A 27,390-nucleotide genomic window follows, 5' to 3' on the forward strand; every position below is an offset into this window, starting at 1 on the left:
CTTCAGTTACATTCTCCGCCCTTAAACATCCTTTCAGTTCCACATCTTTGCACCATCTTTCGTTTCGACTCAACACTTAGCCTGTCCATTTGTCTACTCGCCTGTCTGTTTGCATGTCAGGGGCGCCCGTCTGCTCTCTCGCTCATATCGCACTTCTGCTTTTGGTTGAAAATAAATATTATAAATCTTAAAGTCATATCCAATTGTAAAGCAATTGAACCTAAAATGGTTTAAGATTTGTTTTTAAATTGATAAATCGATACGTTGTTGCTCTCGCCATTAAAGTATGTTACACTTTTTTATACCCTTGCGAACAGGGTGCAATAATTTTGGTTTGAATATATAACCCCATTCGTAACAAAATGACAAATGAAGACAAGAAATTATAAGAACTTTTGATATCTTTTACTTTTTCAATTTGAATTGATATTTGCATTCATAATCAATTGCTTGCTTTACCTTATCAAATGATATTGATAAAACATAATCAATATCTTACTTTTTTATGCAGTCAACTAGTCAGTCTGCTCGTCAGTTAGTCATTCTGTTTAAGTGCAACGAGAGCCTTTTGCTTGACTGCGTCACTTTTTGGTCGCTCACAATTCGGGGCTTTTGAGTTGGACTAATGTTTGTTGGTTGAGTCTTGAACACATACACACACACACACACAAACACACAGACTGGGTAAACACACACACTCAACATGCACATACATGTGTACAAATCATCGACTTGTCAACATTCTGACTGACGATGATGGCCGCCAGGACCTAGGACCCATCCGGACACCGCCACTGAGAACTAAGCATAATGTCTAACCCCTTCCCATCTTTCAGCCAGTGAATGAGAATGTTGATGCCAAAGGGGTGAAATCGAGGCGAAGAGAATCGGTTCGACGGGGAGAGGGTTTGTCGCCAGGATGGCAAAGTTGGCAAATGCCATGTAGACCGAAAACCGTGTGTATATGTCAAGTGCTTAATGCGCCACTCGCCCAGGACATATTTTTTAGTATGCCTTTTTGTTATGGCATAGAAAATCCTTAATAACATTTTCTTTACAATTGTGCAGAGGAAGACAGGAAAAAAGAAGGCCAGCGAGAGAGAGAGAAGTAAAGCGGATAAGGTTTTCGCTAGGACCCAAATCTTTTTACGATGGTTGCTGCTGCTACTGCTGCTGGTTTTTGCCTCTCAAGTCGCCATCGTCATTCGCTCGTAAGCATTTCACGCTTTGCCAAACAATAAGTTTTCCCTCATCTTTCTCTTTCTTTCACTTGCGCGTTCTCTCCCTCTTTTTCTTTATTTTGCTGTCATTCATCTTGAGCTTCTTCACCTTCTTCCTGGGCCTTTGGCTGCTGCTGCTACGGCTGTTGTTTGCTCTGTCCGTTTTTTGTATTTGTTTTTGGCAGTCCGGAATTTCAGGTAAAATGGTATAGGAAAAAAAGGGTGAAAGCTAAATTCTTTTGGCTAGCTTTTAGCTTAAACGCATTTCTATAACCGGAACAAGGATGTTGCTAACTTGGTTATGGTTATATCTACGTTTGCTGGGGTCAGTCATTTCACCTACTCATACTCACACTCATGGATAAGAGTTTAAGCTGCTTGAATGCCGGACATGAGCCCCAAAGCAAGGAGCCGGATAGAAGCATAGAGAATCCTTTTATCGCAGAGGCAGGACGGGAAGAAAGTGAGACAGAGAGAGACCTGAGAACTTCAAACTCGAACTCGTGAAACCCGTGTGCAGTGGCCCGAGTTGGATAGCGATTTGGTTTCTGGCCTGTCTGTCGGTCTAATTACTTAAATGGATTGTTCTGCTGGTTAACTAGATTAGCCAGAATGAAGCATATGTGCATAGAATTTCGTCATGGTTTTATTCACTACATCCAGCTACATTTGCTCAGAAACTGTTGAAACTATGTATTAACCAAAAGGTTTTTATACTAATCTTGAAATCTATCGACAACTAGAGTTATATCCGTTGAAGATACAATTAAATTAAAGAATTCTAAGTTATCAAAAGTTATATTCTAAAGAAGCAAAAAAAAAAACAATATTATCGCGAAACGTTTTTGTTTTATAGGCAAATTAGCATCAATTTGACTAGACTGGGTGTAATCGTATGTACATAGACCCTTTAATTCCTATTCAACGCCCCAAAGTTGGCTCCATAGTCATATCGTTGTTTGCTTCTTTAACCCCATTGTTCAAACACGCCATTAGGCGATAAATTGACCTTCACGCATGCCACACGCAAATTGAGAGTTTTATTACAAAAGAGAACGTGAAAGCGAATGTAACGGATGGGGATGGGGATGAAATGGTAGGTGAGGGGTCGTTGACGTTGATTGCTAACCGCATAAGCCGAACCACTCCACTTGCCTAAATACCCAAGCGAGGCGAACCAGCCAAGCCAACGAGCTTATGACGTCTTGAGCATGTACGTTTCACCCCAACCCCAAACCCAGGGACAGCACCAGCACAAGCCCCGCTTCATACACAGAATTTGTTGAAATGTGAAAATGCGGCACATACATGGGCACCACCACACTAACATACTAGCATCGGGTGCAATTTGTGAGGCTTCACACCTTGCAAACCCGAAGTGGCTAAAAGTGGATGAGAGCTAAGGCATAGCAATACGCCTTTCATCATACTCCTTCGTCTTAGCCGCAATGTCTTTCTATGTATATAGCTATGTAATAGTTATTTGATAATCTACCTGCTATTGACCTCATTTTTATTTTCACACGCCAACCCACACACACACACACACTTTCCTTGGGTGTACATGTGTGACTGAGTGAAAGAGATAAGAGATAAGTGTAAACAACATTATATTGGCGTGTAAATTATGTTTGCTTGTGTATTACGTAAAAAGAGGGGAGTAGGGTGTACAACTCAACATACCAACCACATAAGACCATCCATGCAAGTTACCTATTCAAGTCGATTGCATTGCACATGTCTCTAATGCCTTCACTCTCTAACACAGTAAACGATTTAAAAAGCGAAATGCACCGTCTACATAGAATTTTATCAACCAATACTACAGCTTTGATGCACTACGGCATGCTAGAAATATTCTTTGCTATTTTGTATAAATATCTGCATTGTTTCATTAATCATTGATCGAAGACAAACATAAAATTTGGGAATAAATTTGATAACATTTTCAAACTATGATTATTATGAAGATCTATGTCCCTTTAAATACATGGAAAGCAACCATAAAAAAATTTACTATTACTAACTAAAGTTTCTCATTTTATATCTGAAGTTTGCGTAACAAACATATCTATAAAACACCCTTACATAATAAATAGCTCCGTTTGCCACAAATTCTTAAAGCTATTCATGTTAGGTAAATATATCGATAAAATTTCACGACCTCAAATTAAACCAAGTTCTATGTGAGTGTGTGTATAAAACATCTTGTGTTATAAAGCATCTTACTAAGTAGTGAGTGTTTGTATATTCTTGTGAGCGTGTGCGTATGCGTGTATGAAGCTCTGCGTGACTATATGCATTAGTGTGAGTGTGTTTGAATAGATGTGAGTGCATGTGAGTGGGTGTGTTGTGTGAGCGTAGCTTTTGTTCAACTACGCTCGATTGCAACAATTACAACAACAACAGGAGCGACAAATGTTGCCCTGGCCCGGTCGCCATGCACATTTAGAACGATGCGAGTGAGCACGAGGTGTCTGTCTCTCTATAGAATCCATTGTTCAGCTTAGCTCTTGTACACACACACACACACACTCTCGTATGTATGTATAAGTGTGTATATATATTTAAAGACAGTTACACCCATTCAATGTGCGTGTTCAATGGCAAACACAATAGGGTAAAGGGACGACCCCTTCATGTTCCAATTGCATGCGATGAGAATGTGCAACAGCCGTGGTCCCATCACCCACACTTACAAACAGACACACACACACAAGCGAGCAAGCGCCTTACCTACTCTTTACATTTTCTTCGCCTTCTCCCCTCATCACACCCTTCAACACTTTTTACATAAATGACTAATTTCACGTGCTTTCTCTTTCTTCCATTTTCTCTTTATGATTTTTGTTGCACGCCTACTTTGATTGTATTTTTGTTGCAAAAATTCATTTCGTTACACTTTCGTCAACCCGTTTTAATGCTTCATCATCATCGTGGAGGGCACTCAGAATTCTCTCAGACTGATTACTTGAGCTGCTCTAAAGCTTGCCTACTTTTTGGGGCACACAAACTTATACAGAGAGAAAGAGAGTTTTTATTGATTTTCATTCGCTTACTTAGTGAATAGTTTTGATAAGGAACGACGGTTTAGACCATGTCAAGGTTGCTGTTCACATAGTGTTGGCAAACTAGGAAAGTGTAAAATCATTAGGAGACTCACCTAGAAAGAGAAGATGCAGAAATAATGGATTTATTAACTAAAATTAGTTACATACAAATACAAATAATAATTTAAAGCTTTAACAGCAAATTGTTGTTTATTAGTTTTACGAGCTTAATCTCTTTTGAGTAAGTTGAGTCCTCATATTTTCACATTAAATAACAATTTCAAACTTAGTTTATCTTTCATCCTAAAAATTCATTTATTTTGCTACATATTTCTCCTGGCTGCAACGAAAGAAAATGCGAAATAAACTTTCTTTCTTTGTAGGATCAAAGGAAAAGCATGGCTTAAACTCCAATAAACTTATACGAATACCGAATGTAGGTACAATTTAATTAACGACCTGAGCATACCACAAAAGTACAATACAATTATTCCATCGAGCTCTTTACCTTCATGCCCTCTTGTCTCGCTCTTCTTACGCCATCCTCCCGCCTAGTTGTTCTTCCACACAAAATGCAAGTACTTTCAGTTATTGTTATGCAAATAGAAATTGCAAAAGTTGTAGATTAGTAATTGAAAATATGTTGGCAACCCAGCACTTGTTTTCCTCTCTCTCTCATTCTCTCGGTCTTTCTCATTCTGTCTGTCTTTTATATTGAACATTCCAAATAGAATGTGCGAGTGCAACGGTGATTTCTAAGTATGCGCACAAACGAGGGCTTATCAAACATAATGCACAAAAACTCGAATAAATAAAGTATCGTTTTAAGAAGCATATTAGCATTTTATACATACATTTACTTGGGATGTGCATGAACAACATTTTTGAGTCACATATATTTTCAGTTATCTTTAATGACTTTTACTTCTCCTGGTCATAAGCTGTGTATTGATTAAAGGCTGCCAACTTTAGATCGTCAACTTTAAGGTTACGCCTCGTATCCGATTCCTTCATCTATATATATATATATTTATATGTATGTATATGTATGTATGCAAAGTTGAGTGTGCAGCAGCCACAACATAACTGTTGTAAACTAATGTCAAACCACGCCTACTCTCTACCAACTCTACTTGCCTCCCGGCTAGCTACTACATGGATACATATGCGACTAACTTATACACGAAATATACGTATGCATAAACATATACATTCATATATTGGTTGGCGGGTCAAAACAAAACTAACTTTGATTCTCATTCCCTCTCCCAACCATCTCACCGACGTCCGGTTAGTGTATTAGTTTTCTATAAACTGGGTATTATGTTTGCGTTTGTGTGTGTGTGTGTGCATCTTACACAGTTCTAGATTTAAGCTTTGTGGTTAGTTAACATGTATGCGTAAAGACAAAAGAAGAAAGCAGGATGTCCGAAATGATGAGGGAATTCGGTTGAAAACTCAAGTACACATACAAATGTGCGCAGTCAGAATTCAACATATTTCCCACACATTGAAAATATTTTCAACTTTTTTTTTTGTTTTTGTCCTTTTGATGGGTTTTCCTACATTATGTGACCAGCTTAAAATGCAAGTTAAAAAACCAATTAAAAAAGAAGCTTTTTCTTTTATAGACTTGACAAAAGATTATTGAAAACTATATATAATAAACATTATCAAAAGTCCTTTAGCTGAAGTCAACACCCAAAAGGATACCAGCAATCGAATCCCAATTTTCACCTCCCTTGAATCGTGCTGAGAAAATAAACACACGGTGAATAGACAGAGTGGAGAAGCATAACGGTAAATACTATATCGTGGAAAATTTAGCCTGATTTACAAAATGGATAATCTACTTATAATCTGAAGTGTTTAGTTATTTAATTCACGTTAACAGCGTTAACGAACTTAAACCATAAATTTTGAATATTTTAATTATTAAATAAAACTATCGGAAATGTAATATTGTTGATAACACGCTGAAATCACTTTAAGAAGTATCACATACATAGCTCTTGTGTCTGTTATTTTTTATTTTTTTTGTTCTCCACTCCCTTTCTTGTGTGTTTCTAAAATGTGGACACTTTTGCCTGACCGAGTCAGATTTTACAGAGTTAACTTGATTTAAATTCTTAATGAAATTCTATAGGCAAAGTCAGGCCAACGCACACAGACACTAAAGAGCACACACACACATAAAGAAAAAGGAAGTTTAAGGGTGTGGAGAAAGAAAAAACGAAAATATTAAGAGACAAACTTGGACAAGCTTGAAAAGCAATAAATTATTTAAAAACTAACATGCAAAGACTCCATAGCTAGGGTTATAGGGTTTAGGGCTACCAGCTAGCTCTCCTTCATTTCTACCCCGTCGTCCTTCACTCACTCCACAAAAGTTAGTGTGTGTGTGTGTGTGCAGAGGTAAAAAGACACTGGGGAGTTGCCTAATGACTGTTGTTGGCCAGCCCTACCTTTTCACTTTGCACAAAGGCACCTGACAAATTGTATTGAATATTTATGGAAAGCAGCCCCAGTCGCCTGTGCGTATGCTATATAAAATTTCTGCTTTTTTTCGCCCACACTCAGGATATTTTTTGCTTTTTATTGTTACTTTACGACAATTTAAATATTTTAGCAACAGGTTTCTTTTTTTCCGGTTTAAATCCTTGCACACATGACAGCTTCGTTTTGGAATAGAATTAAAGTGAAACTAAAAACATTTCCCTCAATGGACACATTAAAGAAGGGTAACCTTTTCCGACTCCCCAACCATTTTTTGTTTTTTTGCTTTTAATAATTTATTAGGAAAAACAACAAGCCATCAGTTAGATTAAGAACTAGAATGACAGTGAGAGACGATGAGACAGACAACGAACAGAGCAAAGGACTAACAGATAAATTTCCCTTTTTTTTGATTTCAACTTTATCATAACTTTTGACAGAGTTCAAGTTTGCTTGCTCCATGCATAGAAAATTCAATTACTTTTTAGAGGGGAACAGCACTGGTTCCAACTTGCAAACAGGGTTGAAGCAACCGAAACGATAGAGTGCATAATAAATTAACTTTACAGATATACCAAAACGATGACCGTTCAAGACCTTATTTTATACCCTACACAAAAGAATATGGGAATCAATAAAGCATCTAGCCATATGCCAATGCCATAACAACCAAATTATGTATAATTATGTATGTATACAAAGATCTAAAAACGTTGTATCTTTTATTCAATCCAATATTCAATATTTTGACAACAAGTTTTGTTTTAATCTACTTCAAATCGTATATTTTCATATGAAACTTTTTTAAATATTTTATTAGAATTCTATATACCTTAATGTGGATTTCTAGCGTAATTATACAAATCTCTTCAGTTTTTATTAGCTTTCATATTATACGTTCAAAATGTCCAATTTAGGTTGTAAAATTTGAAAAGCTATATCAAATGGCGTATATCTTCTTTGGGCGCTTAGACCACTTTCTTGAAGTGGTGTCAAGGCTTTAATATAATTCATCCTTTTGACTTGGGTTGGTTCCAGAAGCTTATCTCCCGTGCCCACTCATTTATTCACTCACACAGCGATATATTTACAATTTTATACTGCGAAAAGTTCGTTCTTTTCGTTATATTACAACAAAAAATAAAAAAAAAAAAGGAAAATCAACCGCCCTCCGAAATAAAATGAAAAATAAAAAAAAAGGAAAAAATAGCCCATGCCCCTCACGTACAAAACACAGGGAAGAGCATAAAATTTCCAATTTGCTGCTGTTACAGCTACAGCTGCCGCTGCTTCTGCTGCTGCTGCTGCTCTTCTTGTCCCTTACACAAGAAAGTTGGCCCGTATGGCGCGTGTCCGCGACTCTTGTGCTTCCTGCTTTTGGGGTTGTTCTTGTTGCATATGAATGGGTGCAGCAATGGCAGCAGCAGCGGCGGCAACAGCACGAATAGACGAAAAAGCAGTCGAGCTTATGATTTGTGTTGGCTGCCTTCTCAGTTTTGGGGCACTTGGCCTTCTACTATTTTCGTTTACACCTTCTGAGGGCTTGCCATATTGAATTTTGAACAGCTTTGGCTCTTGCTTTGGTCGTTGTTGGTTTGCTTCCTCCGAATTCCTCCTAATTTTGGGCAAATAAAAGTACTGCACTTTCAGTTTAACATACACTTGGAGAAAATTTTCAACTTTCTTATTGAAGTATTTGTTAGGCAATTTATCAACTAATTATTGTGCTTATGCTTTTAGCATATTTCAATTTTAAGCAAAACTGTAAATTCAATATAATTCAAATACGAGGAATATATTTGCATGCGATTGTTATGATTTCGTTAAGTGTATTTTTAGTATATATGTATACATAATAGTATGTATGTATGTTGGTGTGTGTCTGTATAAAGTCAAGTTAGAGCACGACAATAAATGCGGCTAGCCACTTGGGAGCTTCATTTTGGATTCATGCTCACCATCATCTAGCTGGAAGAAGAATGGACAAAACAGGGAGAGATTGTTGCCTTGGCTTTTCTCAACTAACTAAAGCAAATAACTTTGGCCTAGGCCAAACATAAAAAAAAGGTACTGAAATTTTCTTTAAAGACTAAAAGGTACTAAGTGAGGCATATTCGAATTTTTGAGCAAAGATTTAGAGCTTTTATGGTATCTACAACACAAAACAGAGGATACACATTTGGTCGATGCCATTTCCTATTTTAGCGAGCAAAAACTTTTCTTTTTTGTTCTATTTTTGGGTTTTTTTTTTTTTTTGTTTTGGTTGGTTGCTTGCTTCACCTTTTGTGGGTCCCACAATAAGTTTTGGCCACATTGAAAAACAACTGACTGGCTGTTTGGGGCTGTTGGGCTGTGGTTTTTCAACTTGGACTTTGAACGCCTTTGGCCATGACTCAGTGTAATTGAAAGGCTCTGGCTATGGCAATGGCTATGGCTATGCCTCTGACTATGGGCGATGGCGTCAATTCATTGCCGTCGCCGACATCAGTTGACGTCGCCTTCTTGCTGCTTGGTAATTAAAAGTTTGCCATCTTCTTCAACATTTTGAGGGTAGCAGCAGCAGGCAGCAATATATCAGTTAGTCAGTCGTCGTAGTCGTCGTCGTCACCTAGCTTCATTCCATCAGGCATTTCAACATTTTCAAATTAGTTCAGATAGAGAAGGAAAGCTGGGAAAACTCCTTTTTTCTCTTATTCCTTTTTTTCGTGTAAGAAGAAAGTTTAATTAGTGGGCGTGGCCCATCAGACGAGAGAGTGTCTAGTGAAAATTAATTAAGCCGCCATCATCATAAGAAACAACAAAAAGAAGAAGAATATGCCTCATTATCAATTCAAGCTCAATAGAAACTAAAGCTCTGATTCCATTTCAATTCAGGCAGCTGCAAGCACGTGGCCATCTATCAATCTATCATTTCTCACAACCATTCATCAATGTCAATGTTGTGTAGTTTTTTTTTTTTGCTTGCTTGCTCTTTGGTTGTACATACATATATTGTGTTGTTGTTGCTGCTGCCACTTCTGCTTGCTTGTTGCTCCCATTGTTGTTTCCAATTCCAATGAATGATACCAACAACTAAGGCAGCAATTAGTTAGGAGAACTAGTTTAAGATTTCAGTTTCAGATCCAAGTTAGAGCTATGAATTTTTGCTATTATTGATATTATTTTAATATTGTTGATTTTAAATTTTATTTTTCTAGTCTCAAAACAAACGAAAGTTTAAAGAAAGTCAACTAAACTGCCCCTTTACAACTTTTTAACTTTTGTGGGTTTTTTTTTTAACAGGTAAGCGTTTCCTTAAGATATTCTTTCATATATGTATATTCTTTAGACAGCAAGTATATATGTATGTCTATCTCTTTCATCTCAGAGTCATCTATTGGTGTATAACTTTGCCCTGCAAATTCCGTCTGCAATATTTTATGGCTTGGTCTAAAAAATATTTTTCATAGCGCACTTATGCGGGCAGGCAGCTAGCCAACTAAGTCGAATAGTTTCAACTGTCTCTTTCTCGCTTCTTTGCCTTTTGCTCACTCTCTCTCTCTCTCTACCGCTTTTGCCATGTATCTTTTTCAGTCTCTTTGCAGTGCAACAAAAATATTTTGGCAGAAATGTTGCAAAAGATGTAAACGAAATGCGTGGCGTTTCCTTTCTATATACATATATAATTGTTTGAGTGTGTGTGTCTGTGTTTGAGTTTTTTTTGCGCTTTTTGTTTGTTGCCCCTTCTCGTTTTCCTACACCTCCTCGCTTGCCTTCAATGACATCTTATTTGGCAACGCCAACAACGAGAACGTCGTCTCTGTGTCTATTTTCAACTTCCTTTTTTATTTCCGTAATCATTTATATGCAAATCGCTTGGCTGGTGTATCCCCTTCCTCACACACACAGCACACACACACACACACAGTCACTCATACAATATACGTAGGTATATGCACACACTACCTAGTCGCTTGCCACGCCCACATTTCAAGTGTTGGGCTCTTCTTTGATTGGGATTAAAAACAAAAACACGAAAAAGTTTCCTTAACATTTTTTTGTTTTTGTAGTTTGCACATGAAGAAGCTTCGTGTATTATATATCACCAAAGAATCGAAATTTCATTTGGAAAAATATGCATACATACATATATAACACAGAAGGAATCAGTTAACAGGTTTTTATTTGGGCTATCGAAGGGTATCCGAAATGCGGCATAACAAAGCTACTCTCTCTCCATATGTTTTTATTGGCATTTTAATCCACACACACACTCTTCTATCCACTCCTCCAACTCTTTTTTTCTTTCGTAACTTAAAGTTTTATTTTTGAATGTTTCTTTTGAAGCGGCAATGCTCATTAATATTGCACAAGACTTGATTTGCATACGATAAATATACATAGATATACGATAGATACATATATCTTTTGGATAATACTGAAGGGACAGAAATAGAACGGATGCCTGGGTTGACTGGTTGGTTATTTTCACAGGGAAAGAAAAAGTTTGGCCAATATTTCTTTAATCCAAAAAGAAAGAGTTTAGCATCATACATCTGATTGGGTCTAAATCGTTTTTTTTTCTTTTAATTTATGAACTAGTTATGAGGGCATACAAGAAAAATGATGATATTATGACAATGTACCTATGCAAATATAATTCTACTCTTAAACAAATCAGTTTATCCATCACGATGTTGTGCAGGATAAAACAATTTCTCAAGCACTGAACTATCATACCTTAAATTCCAGGCAAAAACCCTACGTAGATATCACAAAAGAAACCCAATAAGATTCCTGTTCCAGAGAAATGAAATCGAATTTCTTGTTGTCGTTTTTTGTCTCAACAGTTTTTTATGTTTTTCTTTTGATTTTCAATTGTAGAGTCCGGAGGCGTCTAACGTATATTTGTATATGTATGTATGTACGACAAGAGTGAAACGAAAACAAAAAAGTATGTGGAAATAATAACACAAATCATCTTTATAGGAGTGACATTGCTGGAAGCAGCATACATATTTGATAATTGAATTTGTTATATTTTTTTGGGGTCAAATGTTGGTTTTCCTGTGTGTTGACTCCTTTGGCTGATGTTGAGGATAATTTAACAACGGAGAAACAAAGCGATAGAGACAGAAAGAAAGAGAGAAGGATAGGAAGAAGGAGGGATGTAAAAAGTGGCGCATTGAATTAGCTTTCATTGTATTTTATTTGACAACACACTCACACAGACACACACAAAAGTTAAATAAATATAAAAAGACGCGCACACACATACGAGCAAGAGAGAGCATTACAGTTAAAGAAAGAGAAGAACTGACAGACATTGTTTTTCTTTCTGCTTACATGACTTGTGGGCTTTTGTTTTTTTCTTTAAACAAGAACAAGCTATAGGGTTCTGTCTGTGTGACTACGTCTGTGTGTGTGTGTGTGTGTATGTAGAAAGAAAGAGAAAGAGAATTGTTGTAGAAAATTTCATTTGATTTATTTGCCAGTTTTTCTTTTCAATTCCTTTTTTGTCTCGCAATTTTACAATTTTGTGTAAATCAAATAAATATACATACACACACACACACAGAAAATTGGCGCAGAAACGTGCATCAAATGTATTGCATACTTTACTGCGTCAACTTTTATACTCTTTGCCAGCATCGTTAAAATGAAACCACTACCACAATTCCATTAAGAACACGTACATATGTACATATGTATGTAAAAATTCTGAAATTTGAGTATGCTTGGACTCAGATGCCCAGATCTTGAAGTACTAGCTCAGGCATTTTAAATATGGAACAATACATACCCAAAATTAAGAAAACTAAAGTACGGAAAATTTTAGTACAACCATAGATTGGGCTTTATCATTCGTAGTGATGGCATGATTAAACATACATATGTTCCCGAAAATGTATTGTTTTTATTATTCTTTGATCAATTATGTCTGATAATCGCGCATTCGATTAATTTTGTTTGTCGGTACTACTCATGTACATATTTTTAATAACTTAAAGCCACTATATCGCTTTCATGTTAAAGATTAAAAATAGAACAGGGTAAACGTTGGACCAATATTGTTTCGAGTGGCTTCCAGAATAGAATACCTAATTCAATTTTCATATGCTATCATTTTAATTGGCAAACACGGAGAGAGCGAGACCTAAGCTCATTACAATTATCCAATCAACAGAGAAAAAGTGCAACGGAAAGGCACACACGCACACACAGAGACCCTTCCCCTTCCCCTAGCAGCAGCCCGTATCTCTTCTACGCCAGTCCTCCTTCTTGTATGTTGTGTCTGTTTGTGGTGGCAAAAGAAAAAGTTACTTGGCTCGCTGATTTATTTACTGAAAACACAGGAAAAGTAGGGAAAAGTGGGCACAGAGTAATAATAATGTGTAATAATGAAGAAACAGAAACAGAAGAGCAGCAGAGAGCTAGCATAGCCAAAGGACATCAGTATACACACTCTCAAACTCACATACATATATATATATATATATATATATATATACATATATACATACATATACACACACAGGCAGCCATACGCCCATAAAACGGAAACGGAAGTGAAGCTCCAACAAGCAGCAATGGCCATAAGGCAAAAGCAGCAAAAGATGCTCAAACAACAACAGGAACAAAAATATGGGCAACACAGCCCAAGAGGAGAATAAGGAGAATAAGCAGAAAGAACTAGAGAGGCCCAAGAGAAAGTTCTCAGGTAATTATGGCCTAAAAGCGCAACATTTTTTTTCTCCCCGTCTTTTATATATTTGAGTACTTTGTCGTTTGTTTATTGACACACGCACAACTTTCAGTTCAGTTGGCCCTGTTATACTTAATGTAATTAGACTAAATTGCTTTTTAAGTGCGCTACCAGCGGCAGCGACAAAAAGTATACGAAAACAACAAAACAAGATGCGTAAAAAAATATATATGTACATATCCATATATCCAAAAGAAGTCATAAGATGATGGAGCAACGGGACAATAAATGACATACGTCAGATTTAGCAGACAGCATGACAAAGCGATAAAATGAGACTAAAGTTAATCCACCTATCTTTATATTACTTTCATTTTCCCTTTTCAAATGACAGGATACCAGGGACAGACTTTCAATCACATTTAGATGGAAATGAACGTTACACCAATTCTTTTTTTGAAGTTCCTTCAAGGACTTACATCTCTTCATTCTTTTCTTCGTTTAACCGTTTCTTTCATTACCTCGATGAGAACCATTTGTACTTCTGTTCTCAAACATACTATTTTATTACCTAATCATTGAATAGATTACTGACTAATACTAATACGTTATAAATTAAATAGTTTTCAGGCAGATATTTGTTGAGAAATTTTCCGCACAATTTTCAAAAAATTTTCGATATTGTAATTTTTCAGCGGAATACAATAATATATTCATTATTTAATAAACTTTTGATGTTTTTCTTCGAGTATATTTTTAATTACGTGTATGAATTGGTTGTTCGCAAGCAATCTGCTTTTGATGAAACACCATTTCTACAATCGCCTCATTAAATATTTACAGTAGACATTTTCATGCCAGTAATCACAAAAGAAACTTTTTTTACAGATTGCCTGCACTACACCTGTGTGCATTATGTAATATTACATAATGAAGAAAACTTTAGAAAATAGAAGAAAAGTGTTAATTGCTTTAAAATTAAAGTGAAAATTGTTTATTATGCTGCCGTTTAACCCTCTTCAGTAAAAACTTTGTAATTAATACTATAGCAAACGAACGAACGAACGAACGGACAATGTCAACGATGTTGCGACCTTTGTTGGTCTTGTTATGTTTATTATAAATAACAACAACAATTAGCCAGCTTAAAACTGAAACAAAAACTTTAAATGGAACAGAAGTGTGAGGGAGAAAAGGTTTCGAAACTAAAAACAGACAATTAACAAATAAGTTGACAAGAGTTTGAAGTCGTTTAAGTAATTTGAAAGTTGTTTCATCATTTTGTTCGTACATATTTATCATTTTATTTGAAATTTTTTCCATTACCTACTTTTCGATGCGTCAGATATGCGGTAAAAAAAAATCAAAACGTAGGATGAGAATAAAGAGGAGAAATGCAACAGTTTGTGTCCTGAAGCTGACAGACGGACCCATATACAGATACAGAGGGATACAGGACAGAGGGAGAGAGAGAGAGAGAGTGGAAGACAGGCAGCTAGACTGAAAGGCAGACAGACAAGCCCATTAGAAGCAAGTGAAGCGCAGCATAGAAAAAACTAACCACAAACAACGACAACAACTGCAAATGGATAGGATACAAGCACAAAAACCCAAAAGGAAAAAATATGACTGAATTGTACACCTTTTTTTTCTGTTCAGTATTCAGTTATTCTTTCCATTTTATACTCTGTCTGTAAGAAAGGTATAACTATATATACATATGCTATTTCCCGAAAATAATCAAAGATGACATTTGGAAATGTGACAAAAGAGTTTAGAATTCGAGTTTTTAGCTTTTGGGAGCATGTAAATTTATTTTAATACTTCTTTAAATCTATAAGTTTTGCCTCGATATATTTCTATGGTCTCCCTTACTTAATAGGAAAAGATTATCCCATCAAGTTCGCCTCAAGGTAACGGTTATTTTAAATATCGATTCGTTTCAATCGCTTGATAGAAATTTTTGTTTTAGCCATTTGCTCTAACATTTGAACTATTGATTTAATTAACAAATCATTTGTTCAACTGTTTCTTTTCTAAAATTTGACGTAGGTTAGAAGTATAGTGTATACAGAAAATTCTTGTTTCATCATCAATTTGAATTTTATTTTGCGTGTTTTCTTCTGTATTGTTATTGTTGTTTTTCTTTTTTTGTGTTTTGTTCATTCGTGTTGCTTTATTTTGCTTGGGTTTTGTTGGAAAAGCGTTGAGGCATTGAATACAATGAATTGCGCCTGTCCATTGTCCACTGGACAATGGCATGAATGTTGCTTGGTAAAAGGATAAAGCGTAAATGAGTTTTCGACCCCAGCCCCAGTTGTAGCCCCAATGCCAACCCACTTTCAAAACCAACCAACTAACCTAACAGCAACAACAACACAACTATTAAAAGCCAATGGACAACAGCTGACTCAACTCAACTGGCGATGGACGACGACAGGCGACTGGACAAAAATGACTGCAAATGCAGCTCTCAGATATTAATACCGAGCCATATTACTAAGCCAGATGATACACATACATATGTATATAAATATACACACGCGATATACTTTATACATACAAACATATGTATGTATGTATGTATGTATATGGAGCATGGGGTGTTGCTTTGTCCAGGAGTCCGGCTCGCCCTTTGCAACCACAAAAACGGCGACAATGTTGGGCCAACCAACCAACCCCTCGAGGTTTCCATAACAGAGCATGAACAAGGCAACACACCTTTTTTATGTCTGTGTGTGTGCGCGTGTTTTGGTGTTGGGTGTATGTGTCGCCAGCTGACAAACGGAAATATACAACGGATATATTGATTGTCAAATGGCGTATACAAAGGGTCATCAGAAATGAGCAAGTTGGGCCTTCTAGCCGGCTCGCTGGCCTAACCTGGCAATTGGTACCGTCAAATTTTTTTACATTAAAGCCCACACACACACACACACTATGAATATCCTGTACAAATTAAAGGCGTTTTCGGAAATCTTTTTGTAGTAGATTTAAATACAGTTTGAATTCAGTTCTATATGATTCTCTAGACTTTTAAACATTTTTTGTCAAAACGGTTTTTCAAAACGAAAAAAAAATAATAAAGTCTTTAGTTAATAACGGATTAGCCCACGAGTTGTAGTCGGATATAACTTGCACCTCATTTTTGGTTTTTCTCTCTCTGTCTTTCTCTGTCAATCTGTCTGTATATGTTTTGGTTTGTGTCTGAGTCGGATAATTGAGTTTAACTGGGCATTTTGTAGGCACATTTGCTCAAAAATTGTTACGTTAACAAGTCCCTAAATCGAAACTCCTATGTGGAGCAAAAAAGAAAGAGAGAAACATACACACACAGAACTCCGATTCCAATTCCACTTGCGAAAGGCTAATCCCTACTAATACCCACAGTAACTCATTTCATCTTCTCCCCACTCTGGACCTCTGTTTTTGTTTTCTCTTTTTTTCCCTGAATTCAAACACTTTTTTTAGTTGAAAAAATTGTTGTTTGCTCTTTTTGGATTTATATTTTTTTTGGCCTTTTTTGCAACAAATTTGTAGGGCACAAAGCCCTTGGAAATAAATTATGCACTATGCAATAGTAGTAGGTATGCGCGTTCATATTTGATTTTACAACGAAATTAGTTTTGTTTTTATGGTAGTGCTTTGGTTAGTCCTTCAGTTAGTTGGCTTAACCAATGCGTTGGTAAATGGAATGTGGATGGTCGGGATGGCGGGCTGGTTGGCTGGTTGACTGGCTGGTTGGTTGGTTTTGTTTTTTGCCTTAGTTCTGGTTCTTGTTTGGTTGCCTGTGGCTTATTATTAAATTTACAATGTTATCCCAAAAGTGTTGTCGAGTATCCCTTTCATATTATTTTTTTTTTCCTTTCTTCCTACTCTGGAGTTGTTCTTGCTGTTGTTGTTGTGGCTGCGGTACATGTGTGGGTGGATAAGTGGGTGGTTGGATGGGCGTTGAGAGAAGGACCATGCGGACCCTTGCCTTGTCATATTTCGCATATTAATGTTGTTCATTAAAGTTGTATAAATTATAAATGATATGACATGGCTATATTATGATATCCCATAGCCATATGAGACCTGCACATCTCTAGAGACACACGTTGTAGTTGTTGTTGTTTGTGTATGCGCTTGTGTGTGTCCTTTTTATGTCCTTGCTATGAATTTATTATAGAGAATTTTGTGTTGCATACTTTTGCTAGTTTATAGATTTCTTTCTTATTTCATATTTATACAGTATACAAATATTCCATGTTTTTTAGCATTCATATAAATACAGAGTTTCGTTTTACCTCTGCCCCTGAAAAAATCTAGATTTTTGATTGATTTAATTTCATCTCATGTTGTTTTTTTCTTTCTGGATTTATATTTCTGTTTGTATACATTCAAATACATACATATATATGAAGCTATAATGCTGTATATGTATAAAGAATAAAAAAAATAACGGAAAAGGCACAATTTTCCGTTTTTTAATGGGGCAGTGAAACGATGCTGTCGACTGCCGGCTGTCGGCTGTGTCATCATTAAATCCTGGCAACGCAATTCTGGCTAAACGCAAATGGCCATGCCCAAGTCCCGCGTGTCCTTGCTGCCTATTTCAAGGTTTTGGTTTTAAATCCAGCTTTCTCTCTCAATTATTATGTCTAACTCTATATGGTATTTCTTTCTGTACTTCCTTCGCGCTCTTTCTGTCGTCGTTCTTTACCACCTCCCTCCTCTGTCACTCCCTTAATCTTGGTGTGTTTTCGCGTATCTTCTTTGACTCAATTGGCAAGATTTTCGCGTTTTATTTGGGCTCAATAACGTTTTCTGTTCGCATTTATGTTTGCATTTTATTTGCCAAAAAAAGCGAACGCGAACCGAGTCGCCATGTGTGTATACAGATGTAAGTGTCTCTGTGTGTGCGTCCGTGTGTGTGTGTATAACGAATTGCGGTTCTTTCCTGTTTTCCAACTGTATTTTAGAGCCACATCAAATGTATGAATTAGACGACAATCAATTGGAATTGCTTGGGATTTTCTTTTTGCCGACTTCTGGCCTTTGGCTTCATAATGCACTGCAGCCACACTAATTGAAGAATAAATTGTTTCGTTTCTATTGAGCTCATTTATCAACTTGAAGTGCAACGGAAGCTTAAATGGACTAAATAAATTTGACATAAGCAGAATTCAAGCACAAAATTAATGCTTTTAAAGTTCATCAATCAATAAGTTAGTGTTTAGTTCTTAGAACAAATATAAATTTTGTCAGAGAGTTGCAATGATTTAAAGAAAATATTATTATTAACAGAATCATCGTAGTCGTGTGTAAAAATAAGTATGTCGAAGTTTTGTTGTTTTGTGTGTTAAATGATACCACGAGATAGAATATTATTTCATGTTGATTAGTTCAATCGCTTTTTGTTCGCTTTTTATAAAGCCCTTAGAAAACCCGAAAAAGCAAAAAGCAAAAATCAGCGACGCTTTCAAATTGTTCAGACAACCCTCCTATTTTTTTTGTGGTCTACTTTTTGTTTATGGCGCCAAATGACATCTAATGTGTCTCAAAGAAAGAGTCTGCAAAGATTGAGGGGATGAATGAATGAGTTGCTGCCTCACTGGGCGTTTGGCCCAAAAACAGATTGAAGATTCTACTTTGCAGGGGTCTAGTTTCCCTTAGCTGGTGGGTTGACAACGTCTTCAGTGAGCAAAGCAGAGCAGAGCAGAGCAACCCTTCTTGAGCATCTCTCGCAAGCAATCACAGACATGCGGGGATTAGTTAACAACCCACATAGAAAAATCATGGGATGAAGAAACAGAAGACAGCGAAATGGAAGCTATTGACCTGACCTTGCTGTAGTTCTATTTTCTGGTGCCTTGTCAACGCCTTCGTGTTGGGGATATGCACATAAATTGAACGAAACGCACAAAACCCACAATATATTTTCATACTTGCCAACATTTTGGTATAAATAAATGAAAACCCAAGCAAAGAAACTGGAAAAAAATCAAACAAAATCCCATACAAGAGCAAAAATTGAAGCGGGGTTTATTTTCTCTTTTTTTGCTTCACACATCGTCCAAATTGAGGCCCAATCCCAAAAACCAAGTGCCAGTCATAAAAACATTTGCCACCCTGCTCTTGTTGTGCCTCCCAATTGAATTTTATCGATTTTTCTTTATCACGTCACGAGGCTCCACGAGTTGTTGCGGCACAGTTGCTGAGAGGCAACTCAAAGCTGACGTTCGTGGTCAATGGCCCCTACCATGCTCACCCATTGAGACTGGGTCAGGACGATCAGCGATCAACGATCAACGATCAGATGGCAAAGCACTTAAACCGGGAGTTAGAAACCACATGGTCGGGTCAGGAAAATTAAATTACTGTCCATAAGAAGCAAAAGAAACAAAATGGATAGATTCGCGAAAAGTAAAAGATCCTTGAGAGAAGAAATGGTTTTATTGCGTTGCCACAGTGGGAAAAATGGGGAAGAATAGTGGGTATTAAGTCGATGAGCAGAACACACACACTCACAGGGAGACACATCAGTTTGCCCACGATGCATTACAAAATGTCGCCATAAATGTGTCACGCCTCTCCCCCTACCCAGAAATGCCTCCACTCCCTACGCAATCAAACAGCCGTTGAAATGGCTACCGGTTACACAAAATGTCGTCCGCCGCAACCGCCGAAACCCATTTCTCGGCGCCCCCTCATCTAGAGCAGTTTCAGTTCCATCTTCCCCCATCCTTATTCCCATCTGGTAGTCATCGTCATCGTAGTCGCCGTCGTTGTTGCCATGAAATGGGCGCATGCGAGAATCCCGTACCATTTTGAATCCCTTCAGCATCGACCTTAAATAACATTGCGTTGTTCTTTATTGGTCGTTAAATCTCTTGCGGTTGTCGTGTCTTCGTTTCGTGTTTTCTGCATGTTCTCCAGGCTGGATAGGCGACGACAACGATGATGACGATGATGATAATGATGAGGGGAGGATGATGATGATGATGGTGACCATACCGACAAACAAAACGAATCAAACGGTCTCAAGAGCAGCTTCTTCGTAGTAAATATACAAGATCTTTCTTTAACTTCATCTTTCTAATGGTTTCTAGTAAGAAATTCTTGATATAATACATACATTTCGATAATTTCTTCAAAGTTAGAATGAATAGAAGAAATGGTTTAAAAGAAAGAGAGATAATAGTAACAGTAATTGCAAACATTGAGGTCAATAAAAATGTTGAACATAACTTAAAATCCAATATTAGATAAACCCATTGAGTATATCCGAATTTGGATAAGCTTAAAATTTTGGGTAAATTCTTTGTCGCTTTCAAAGAGTACAACAAAACAGTTTGTTAACCGATCGAAGAAGCATATATATTTCTATATATGGACGTTTTTTTGGTTAGTGTATTTAGAGAAAAGGTTGACAATTGGGGCACTAGAAATTTGACCCATTCCACTCTACGATTCCTTCGCCATTCCCACGCACACATTTCAACGATTCCACCATTGCAGCGTTTTCATTCCCGAAAGCAGCATTTAGAAAGCAAAAGCAAAGCAAAAAAGCAAAAGGAGCGACAGCCTGACGCCGTTTTCTGCCTTTGCCGCGTCGACGTTTTGTTGTTGTTTAATTTTCCATTTAGGGTTGGCAAACACACACACACACACACACAGAGAGAGCAAGGCGAGGGCGAAAGAGAGAAAGAAGTTAGCACATCCCTGTGTTTTGTTTTTGTATTAATGTAATTCTTCTTGTTGTTGCTTACCACTCGCGCCACTCCCCTCGACAACAGCACCATCTCCACCACCACCACCACAATCAGTACCACCTCAACCCAAAATAAAAAGAAGAAGCAAATTTTGTGACGTTTCATTTCGTTTCGTTTCGCTTTTGCGTTCAGCAACGGCAACGGCAACGGCGTCGGCTTTTCCTGATTTTCCTGAGCCTATTTTGACACGTTCACCCACCCATTCCTTCCTATCCCATTCCAGCAGAAGCTTTTCTCTTGTTGTTGTCTAGGCTTTATTTTTTCTAGCTTCTTTTTTTTCTTGTCATTCTTTATCATTTTACTTTCTCTCTTTCTAGAGCGAATCTCCCTCACGCTCTTTCTCGTTGTGTTTGTGTGTGTGTGTCTGTGCATTTCGCCCCATTCTTATGTGACTTTGGCATTTAGTTTGCTGCTGTTATGTGGCCGCCATCTAAATACCAACCTTCTTCTCTGGGCCCACGCCCCCTTCGGCCCTACCCGGCAGCCCATCTCATTCGGTTTTTGTCTCATTCCCTACTATTCCTGACATTGCCTGCCGTTGTTTGTCCTTCGTCAGGATGCCAACAATATAAGAAGAGGCCTATCTTCATTGTTTCCTCTCTGACACTTGGAACAGCTGACAGGCGTCGACATTGATGTCAGGTAGTGGTGGTGGTGGTACTTAAGTGGAATGGGCGGGTGCCGGTGCGGGGGTGGGTTGAATGTCCATCGTTGCGTGGCTACACGGCCGTTAATTAAATTAAGTAAAAGTAGCAAAGTATGTTCGTACATTATTTAGTTGAAGAAGAGTTCCCTCTCCCTTCTTCTCTGTAGTACCGTTCATCCATTTTTTTGCCTCTCCTTTTCTCTCTTGCGCCAAGTCTGTTAGTGCTCAATGACTTTATCAGCCAAAGCGAGCAATAGGAAATAGTAAGAAAAGGGGGAGGTGGGTAATAGAAGAACCGGCCTCGGAGTATATGTACATGTGTATGCGCATATGAAGTGAGTTAAGCCATCCCCAAATTCACTCCATATATTCCCCACCCATGCCCCCTTCCATATTTTTTATCTAAATGTTTATCTTCAAAATAAAGTCATTATAATTATGGATAAACATAGAACAAACAAAAACACGTCCATACTTTGCTTGCAGATCCTTTAGGGATGTAATTAGAAAGATGAGGAAAAATATGACAACTCAAACCACTTGCGTAGTTGTTTTAGTATTATCCAACACTAGCGTTTGCTAGTGGCAAGCCCAATTTAGTTTTCTTACACTCGCTCACTGACTTTGTTTCAACTTGAAAACGATTTTAAATCATTTATTTCTATCTTAAACTAAACAAGAGGGACCCATAAAGAGGTTCGTTCGATTGATTGGATATACATTATTTTGGTCCCATTTCCGATTCCTATTCATTTTTCATTCATTTTCAATAATGACTTTCTTCCATTAGCTACAATTTAATTAATCAGTTTTTGGAGCCTAAAAATCAACAACAAGCATATATCATTTTTGCTTGTACTCCTTATCAGAGACATTTATAGATGGATGGATTTATCGAAGTACGGATAAAACGAATGTTTGGTTAGTTGGCTCATTGCATTGTTAACCATTCCGCCCCTGTGCCGTCTCTCATAGACAAAAATACACACACACACACACACACACTCGAAAGATTCGTTCTCTGTTTGGCCTTTTGGTGGGGAGAAGCTCCCAATTTTTGTGGCTAGGCAAACATACATAAACGCAAGTCATAGTAAACTGAAGTGAGGTGCCCTCTTTCTTGTGTACATATATCTATGTAAGTGTGTGTGTGAGCGGGCAAGGAAAGGTTTCTCCTTCATTTTGCACTGAGTTTTAAAATCGTTATTTTTATTGTTGTTGTTGTCTTCTTTGGCAAAGAAAAAGCGATTTGCATTAAACGTTTATTTTTAGTAGCGAACCAAAGGAGACGAAGGCAAATCGATTAAAAGGCTTTGCCTGCCTGCCAGCCAGTTCTGCACGTGACACAGCACTATGTGAAGAGCGAGAGAGAGAGACAGAGAGAGAGATGGAGATGGAGAGCGAGACTAAGAAAGATTAAGAGAAGGAAGCAGGAAGTTTTGGGAGTTGGAAGGAGGAGCAGAGCTCAAGGGTGCGCCACATGGCAAAATGGACATAATTGAGCTGTATAACAAGCCCAATGACCGATTAAGCCAACATGGAGAGTGACCCCCAAACAACAACAGTGTGCAAGGAGCAAGGGGTACTCAGGAAAAAACGAAAAATACAACCGATAAAAGAGCGACAGAGACAGTTGCTATCGGTCGAAACGATAATTAAAGTTGAAAGGTCGCCGGGTAACTAGCAAATGATCAAAGAATTTATAAAGCCAGACAAAAGCAGGAAATCAAACCAGATTAAAAAGACATTCAAGGAATTCCAATTCGCAGCAAGATAATAACAGGGACGCGGCAAGAGAAAAAAAGAAACCGGAAACTAATTTCAATGCGTTTCACTTGTATCCGTTTACAGGGAAAACATGCATCAGCCTTTTAAGAGACATAAGCGACACATTTTTGACAGTAGATGTTGACTAGATACTTAAACTTTCAACCCTTAGACGAGGCACAACAGAAAACAGACCAAAATAAACTAAAGTTATCTGAACATTAATCGCGGGACTGGGGAACAAGTCCCAAGAGAGAGGAATTTATTGTATATTGTATAAAGTATGTTGCTTTGCCTTGTTTTTTACCATGCCGAATTTTATTAAATATGCAAAATATTGATTATACCATTATCTCTCTTGAAAACATTAATGCTAAATCCAAATGAACCCAATGTCATAATACGCAATAATCATTAATCAATCGACAGCCATAACTTTTTGTATATTGCTTTCATTTCCTTCTCCTCTTTGTCGTCCTTATTCCCCACTTTAGCCAAAAAAAAAAAAGAAGAAATCAATAAAGAAATTGTGAAAACGCCTAGAACAGGATATCCAGATATGTACGAAAAATACACTGGGTGAAATGTGAGCAGGCGAATGTATGTTTTTAAAAATTGTTCTGTTCTGCTGATTAGCAGTAATACGTAGGTGCTCCTTTAGGAAGTCATAACAAAATGACCATGGGCCGGGTTTTGTTAGCATGTTCTTTACGAGAGTCGAGTGGCCCATAGCCAGGCAGGCTTCCTCACTAGATGGTGCCAGTTTGCGTTTCTTGTCGCCAAACTTTAAAGATTTGAATTTGGGAAAGAGTTATTGGGGCTTATCTTGATGGGAAGCATGTGACACGTGACTGACGAGGAAAAGGAATACTTTCAAGTTAGAATTCCGTCCCCAATCGCTGAGAAAATTACAACTAATTGCTAATTGTTGCTAAAGAGAGAGTACTTTTCAGGTTGGTCAAATTTGATGAGATTTTCCGTCAAGAAATAGCAGACAGATTCCTACTTGCTTAAACCATATGCTTTTCGGTATGGTTTCATTGCACATTTGATTTTTTTTCTTTTTTACCTTATTTACCAATTCAACCATTTGGGAACGTTGTCGCATAGAAACACGTCAACACATTTTTTCACGCTTATCAAAGATCGTGGCATACGAAAATAATGAAAAAAAGAAAGAAGTGAGAAATAAGAAATAAAAAGCACTGTAGGGTGGTAGGCGACGCATACCTACAATTTCTCTTCCTAATATTATGTAGGTGGGTAGGTAAAAAGGTGGGTAGGTAGGTACATATGTATATGTAGATATACACATGCATATATGTATGTATCACCTGCCGGTATCTACAATATATCAGCCGGTGTGTTGCCTTATCTTATCAAAGCTAAACAGCGAGAGGCAGAGAAAGAGAGAGAATGCGATGGTAACAACTAAGGGTAACGGCAACGTCGACAACGACTACGATGATGATGATGATGATGATGACGTTGATGTTGATGATAATGACGACAGTTGACGAACTTCAATTCAATTTCTTTTCAATTTCTTATGCTTCCACCCACCCAAGGACCCAACCAAACCCAGCCTTCTTGCCTCTACTTCTTCTTCATGATTCTGGTTCCTTCTTCTCCAGCATTCTTTTACCCATCCGCCCCATTTTTGTAATGATGAGCGACGGTGTCATGTTTTCATTAAGCTCCATAAAAAAAATCAAATAAAAATGTGTATAAAAATGTATATAGAAAATTTAAATAAGAAAATATGTTGTAATAATCATAATAATGTTTTCTAATAATGGAATATGTGTAGATGGATGTATGTGTGTATATAGGTGGGTGACTGTGTGTGTGTTTGTGTGTGCCACCCCATTGTCTTGAGCTTGTCTTTTGATCTAATCACAGCCCAGACACAGGGCCAGATTTTTTGACATACTCTCACTCTCTCTCTCTCTCCCTCTCTCCCACGCTTTTCCTCCGAGTTTGCCTATCTCTATCTTATTTTTTTTTTTTGTGTTGTCACCACCTTCCCACATTGCCCTTTTTCCCCCGCATCTAGGTGATGCTGGAAGAGGCCTATACCCAAGTTGTGGTTTTGCTTGAAATGTTAATTTTGTGCTAATGAGTTAAGAGGGATGCTATTGGGTGAGAGATTGGACGGGGTTTCGGCTGGTGGAGCAGACGTCACTTTGTCAGTTGTCTAATAAAATTCCATCAATGTGTGTGCATGAGTATAGGTTAAGTTGCCTCTTAAGTTGGCTAAATGAAGTTGGATTGGATTTTCAATTTAATCAGCTCAACTGTCTCTCTCTCTCCCTCTCCATTATTTTTATCACCTATTCGCTTGGCTGATAACTACAACGTAGGAAGAAAAAAAACGTATACAAAATTTAGAAAAACAACAAGAATTTATGTAGATACTTTACAACTTATTTACACTCTCAAAGAGTATTTATTGTTGGCAAATAAAAACCCATTTTACCTGACTGACAGAGAACTTTAACAATCGTTACCTTTGTCCCAGAGTTTTCACCAAGTCAACCTTAAGACAAATCAATCAATAAGTCAACTCCCTAAAACTCGAAAATTGATTTTCACAACGAGTTCTCGCCAAACATGCTACTTTGCGTCAGAGAAGGGAAACCCTTCAACTAGCTTGGACATTGGAGAAGTTATCCATATTATAGGGTATTTCAATGTCGATGTGTCCTTAACACATATTGTGCCAAGTCCCATGAATATTTAATACAAATTTCAGCCACTCGAAGAGGAACGAAGAAAACATGGCGACACTGGTAGACGGCGCAAAAAAGGGTCAAATGCAATCAGGCATGTAATTGCTGCCAACTTAAATGTAATTGTAATGATAATTGTAATTGTAGAGTCATTGATTGGACCATAGTAAGTAGTTATTCATATGGGTACTTACCAAATGTAACACAGTATTGACCACCTCACGATTGGTCACCTGGCCCACCTCGATTAGGCCGATGAGGACGGCAAATTTCAAGTTATCGGCGGTTGTCATTCTGACAATCTCATCCGGCCGTTTGATCTCACTAAACGGCGGACGCATGATGTCCGCCATTTTGTTTGCGTTGAAGTTTTTGTGAAGTTTTTATTTTTCCGTTTTCGGTTTAAGTTAAGTTTGTTTGGTTTTTTTTTTTTGGGTTTTTGGTTTGTTGTTTGTGTTGTATTTTTTTATAGTTATTGACGTTTTAATTGATAGATTGATTGATTAATTTATATATATTTATATATATGTGTATATATGTAGGTAATATATATATTACATATATATATAGGTAGTTGGGATGTATTAGAAAAATTTGGTTCAATTTAGTTTTTGTTTTGCTTTGATTTGTTTTTCGTTTTTTAATTTTTTTTCGTTTTTTGCAATGTGTTTTTGTTATTGTTGGTATATTTTTGAAATATTTTTGTTGTTGTTATTCAAGTTATATACGAATTAATGGATGGAATGCACAATAAAACACACATACACACGCACACACATATGGACACAAAATATAGGTACATATACATATAGATATATATGTATATGTATGTATGTATGGACAGATATATTTATATATGATATATATTAAAATATCTATATATATATATACTATGTAACATAATAAACAATTAAATATTGCCAGGCAACATTTAGAGGGAGTTTTTTTATTTTTATATTATTAATATAATTATTATTTATTTATATCTATATATATTTTTTTTTTTTTGGATGGTGATTCTTGGAGAGTGGAGGGCG

General features: G+C 37.1%; 1 protein-coding gene across 5 annotated transcripts in view; it reads right to left on the reverse strand.

Moving 5' to 3' along the window:
• LOC6638028 (neurobeachin) overlaps positions 1-26,747 on the reverse strand; it is a 160,205-nt gene extending 133,458 nt beyond the window's left edge. For all 5 annotated transcript variants that reach the window (XM_047011175.1, XM_047011173.1, XM_047011176.1 and 2 more), the window contains exon 1: positions 26,548-26,747. In XM_047011175.1, coding sequence (XP_046867131.1) covers positions 26,548-26,706 — 159 coding nt within the window. In that variant the 5' untranslated portion in view covers positions 26,707-26,747. The remainder of the gene's footprint in view (positions 1-26,547) is intronic.
• Positions 26,748-27,390: the final 643 nt, after the last annotated feature.

The sequence above is a fragment of the Drosophila willistoni genome (assembly GCF_018902025.1).
Source record: "Drosophila willistoni isolate 14030-0811.24 chromosome XL unlocalized genomic scaffold, UCI_dwil_1.1 Seg141, whole genome shotgun sequence".
NCBI classification, from domain to species: Eukaryota; Metazoa; Arthropoda; class Insecta; order Diptera; family Drosophilidae; genus Drosophila; species Drosophila willistoni.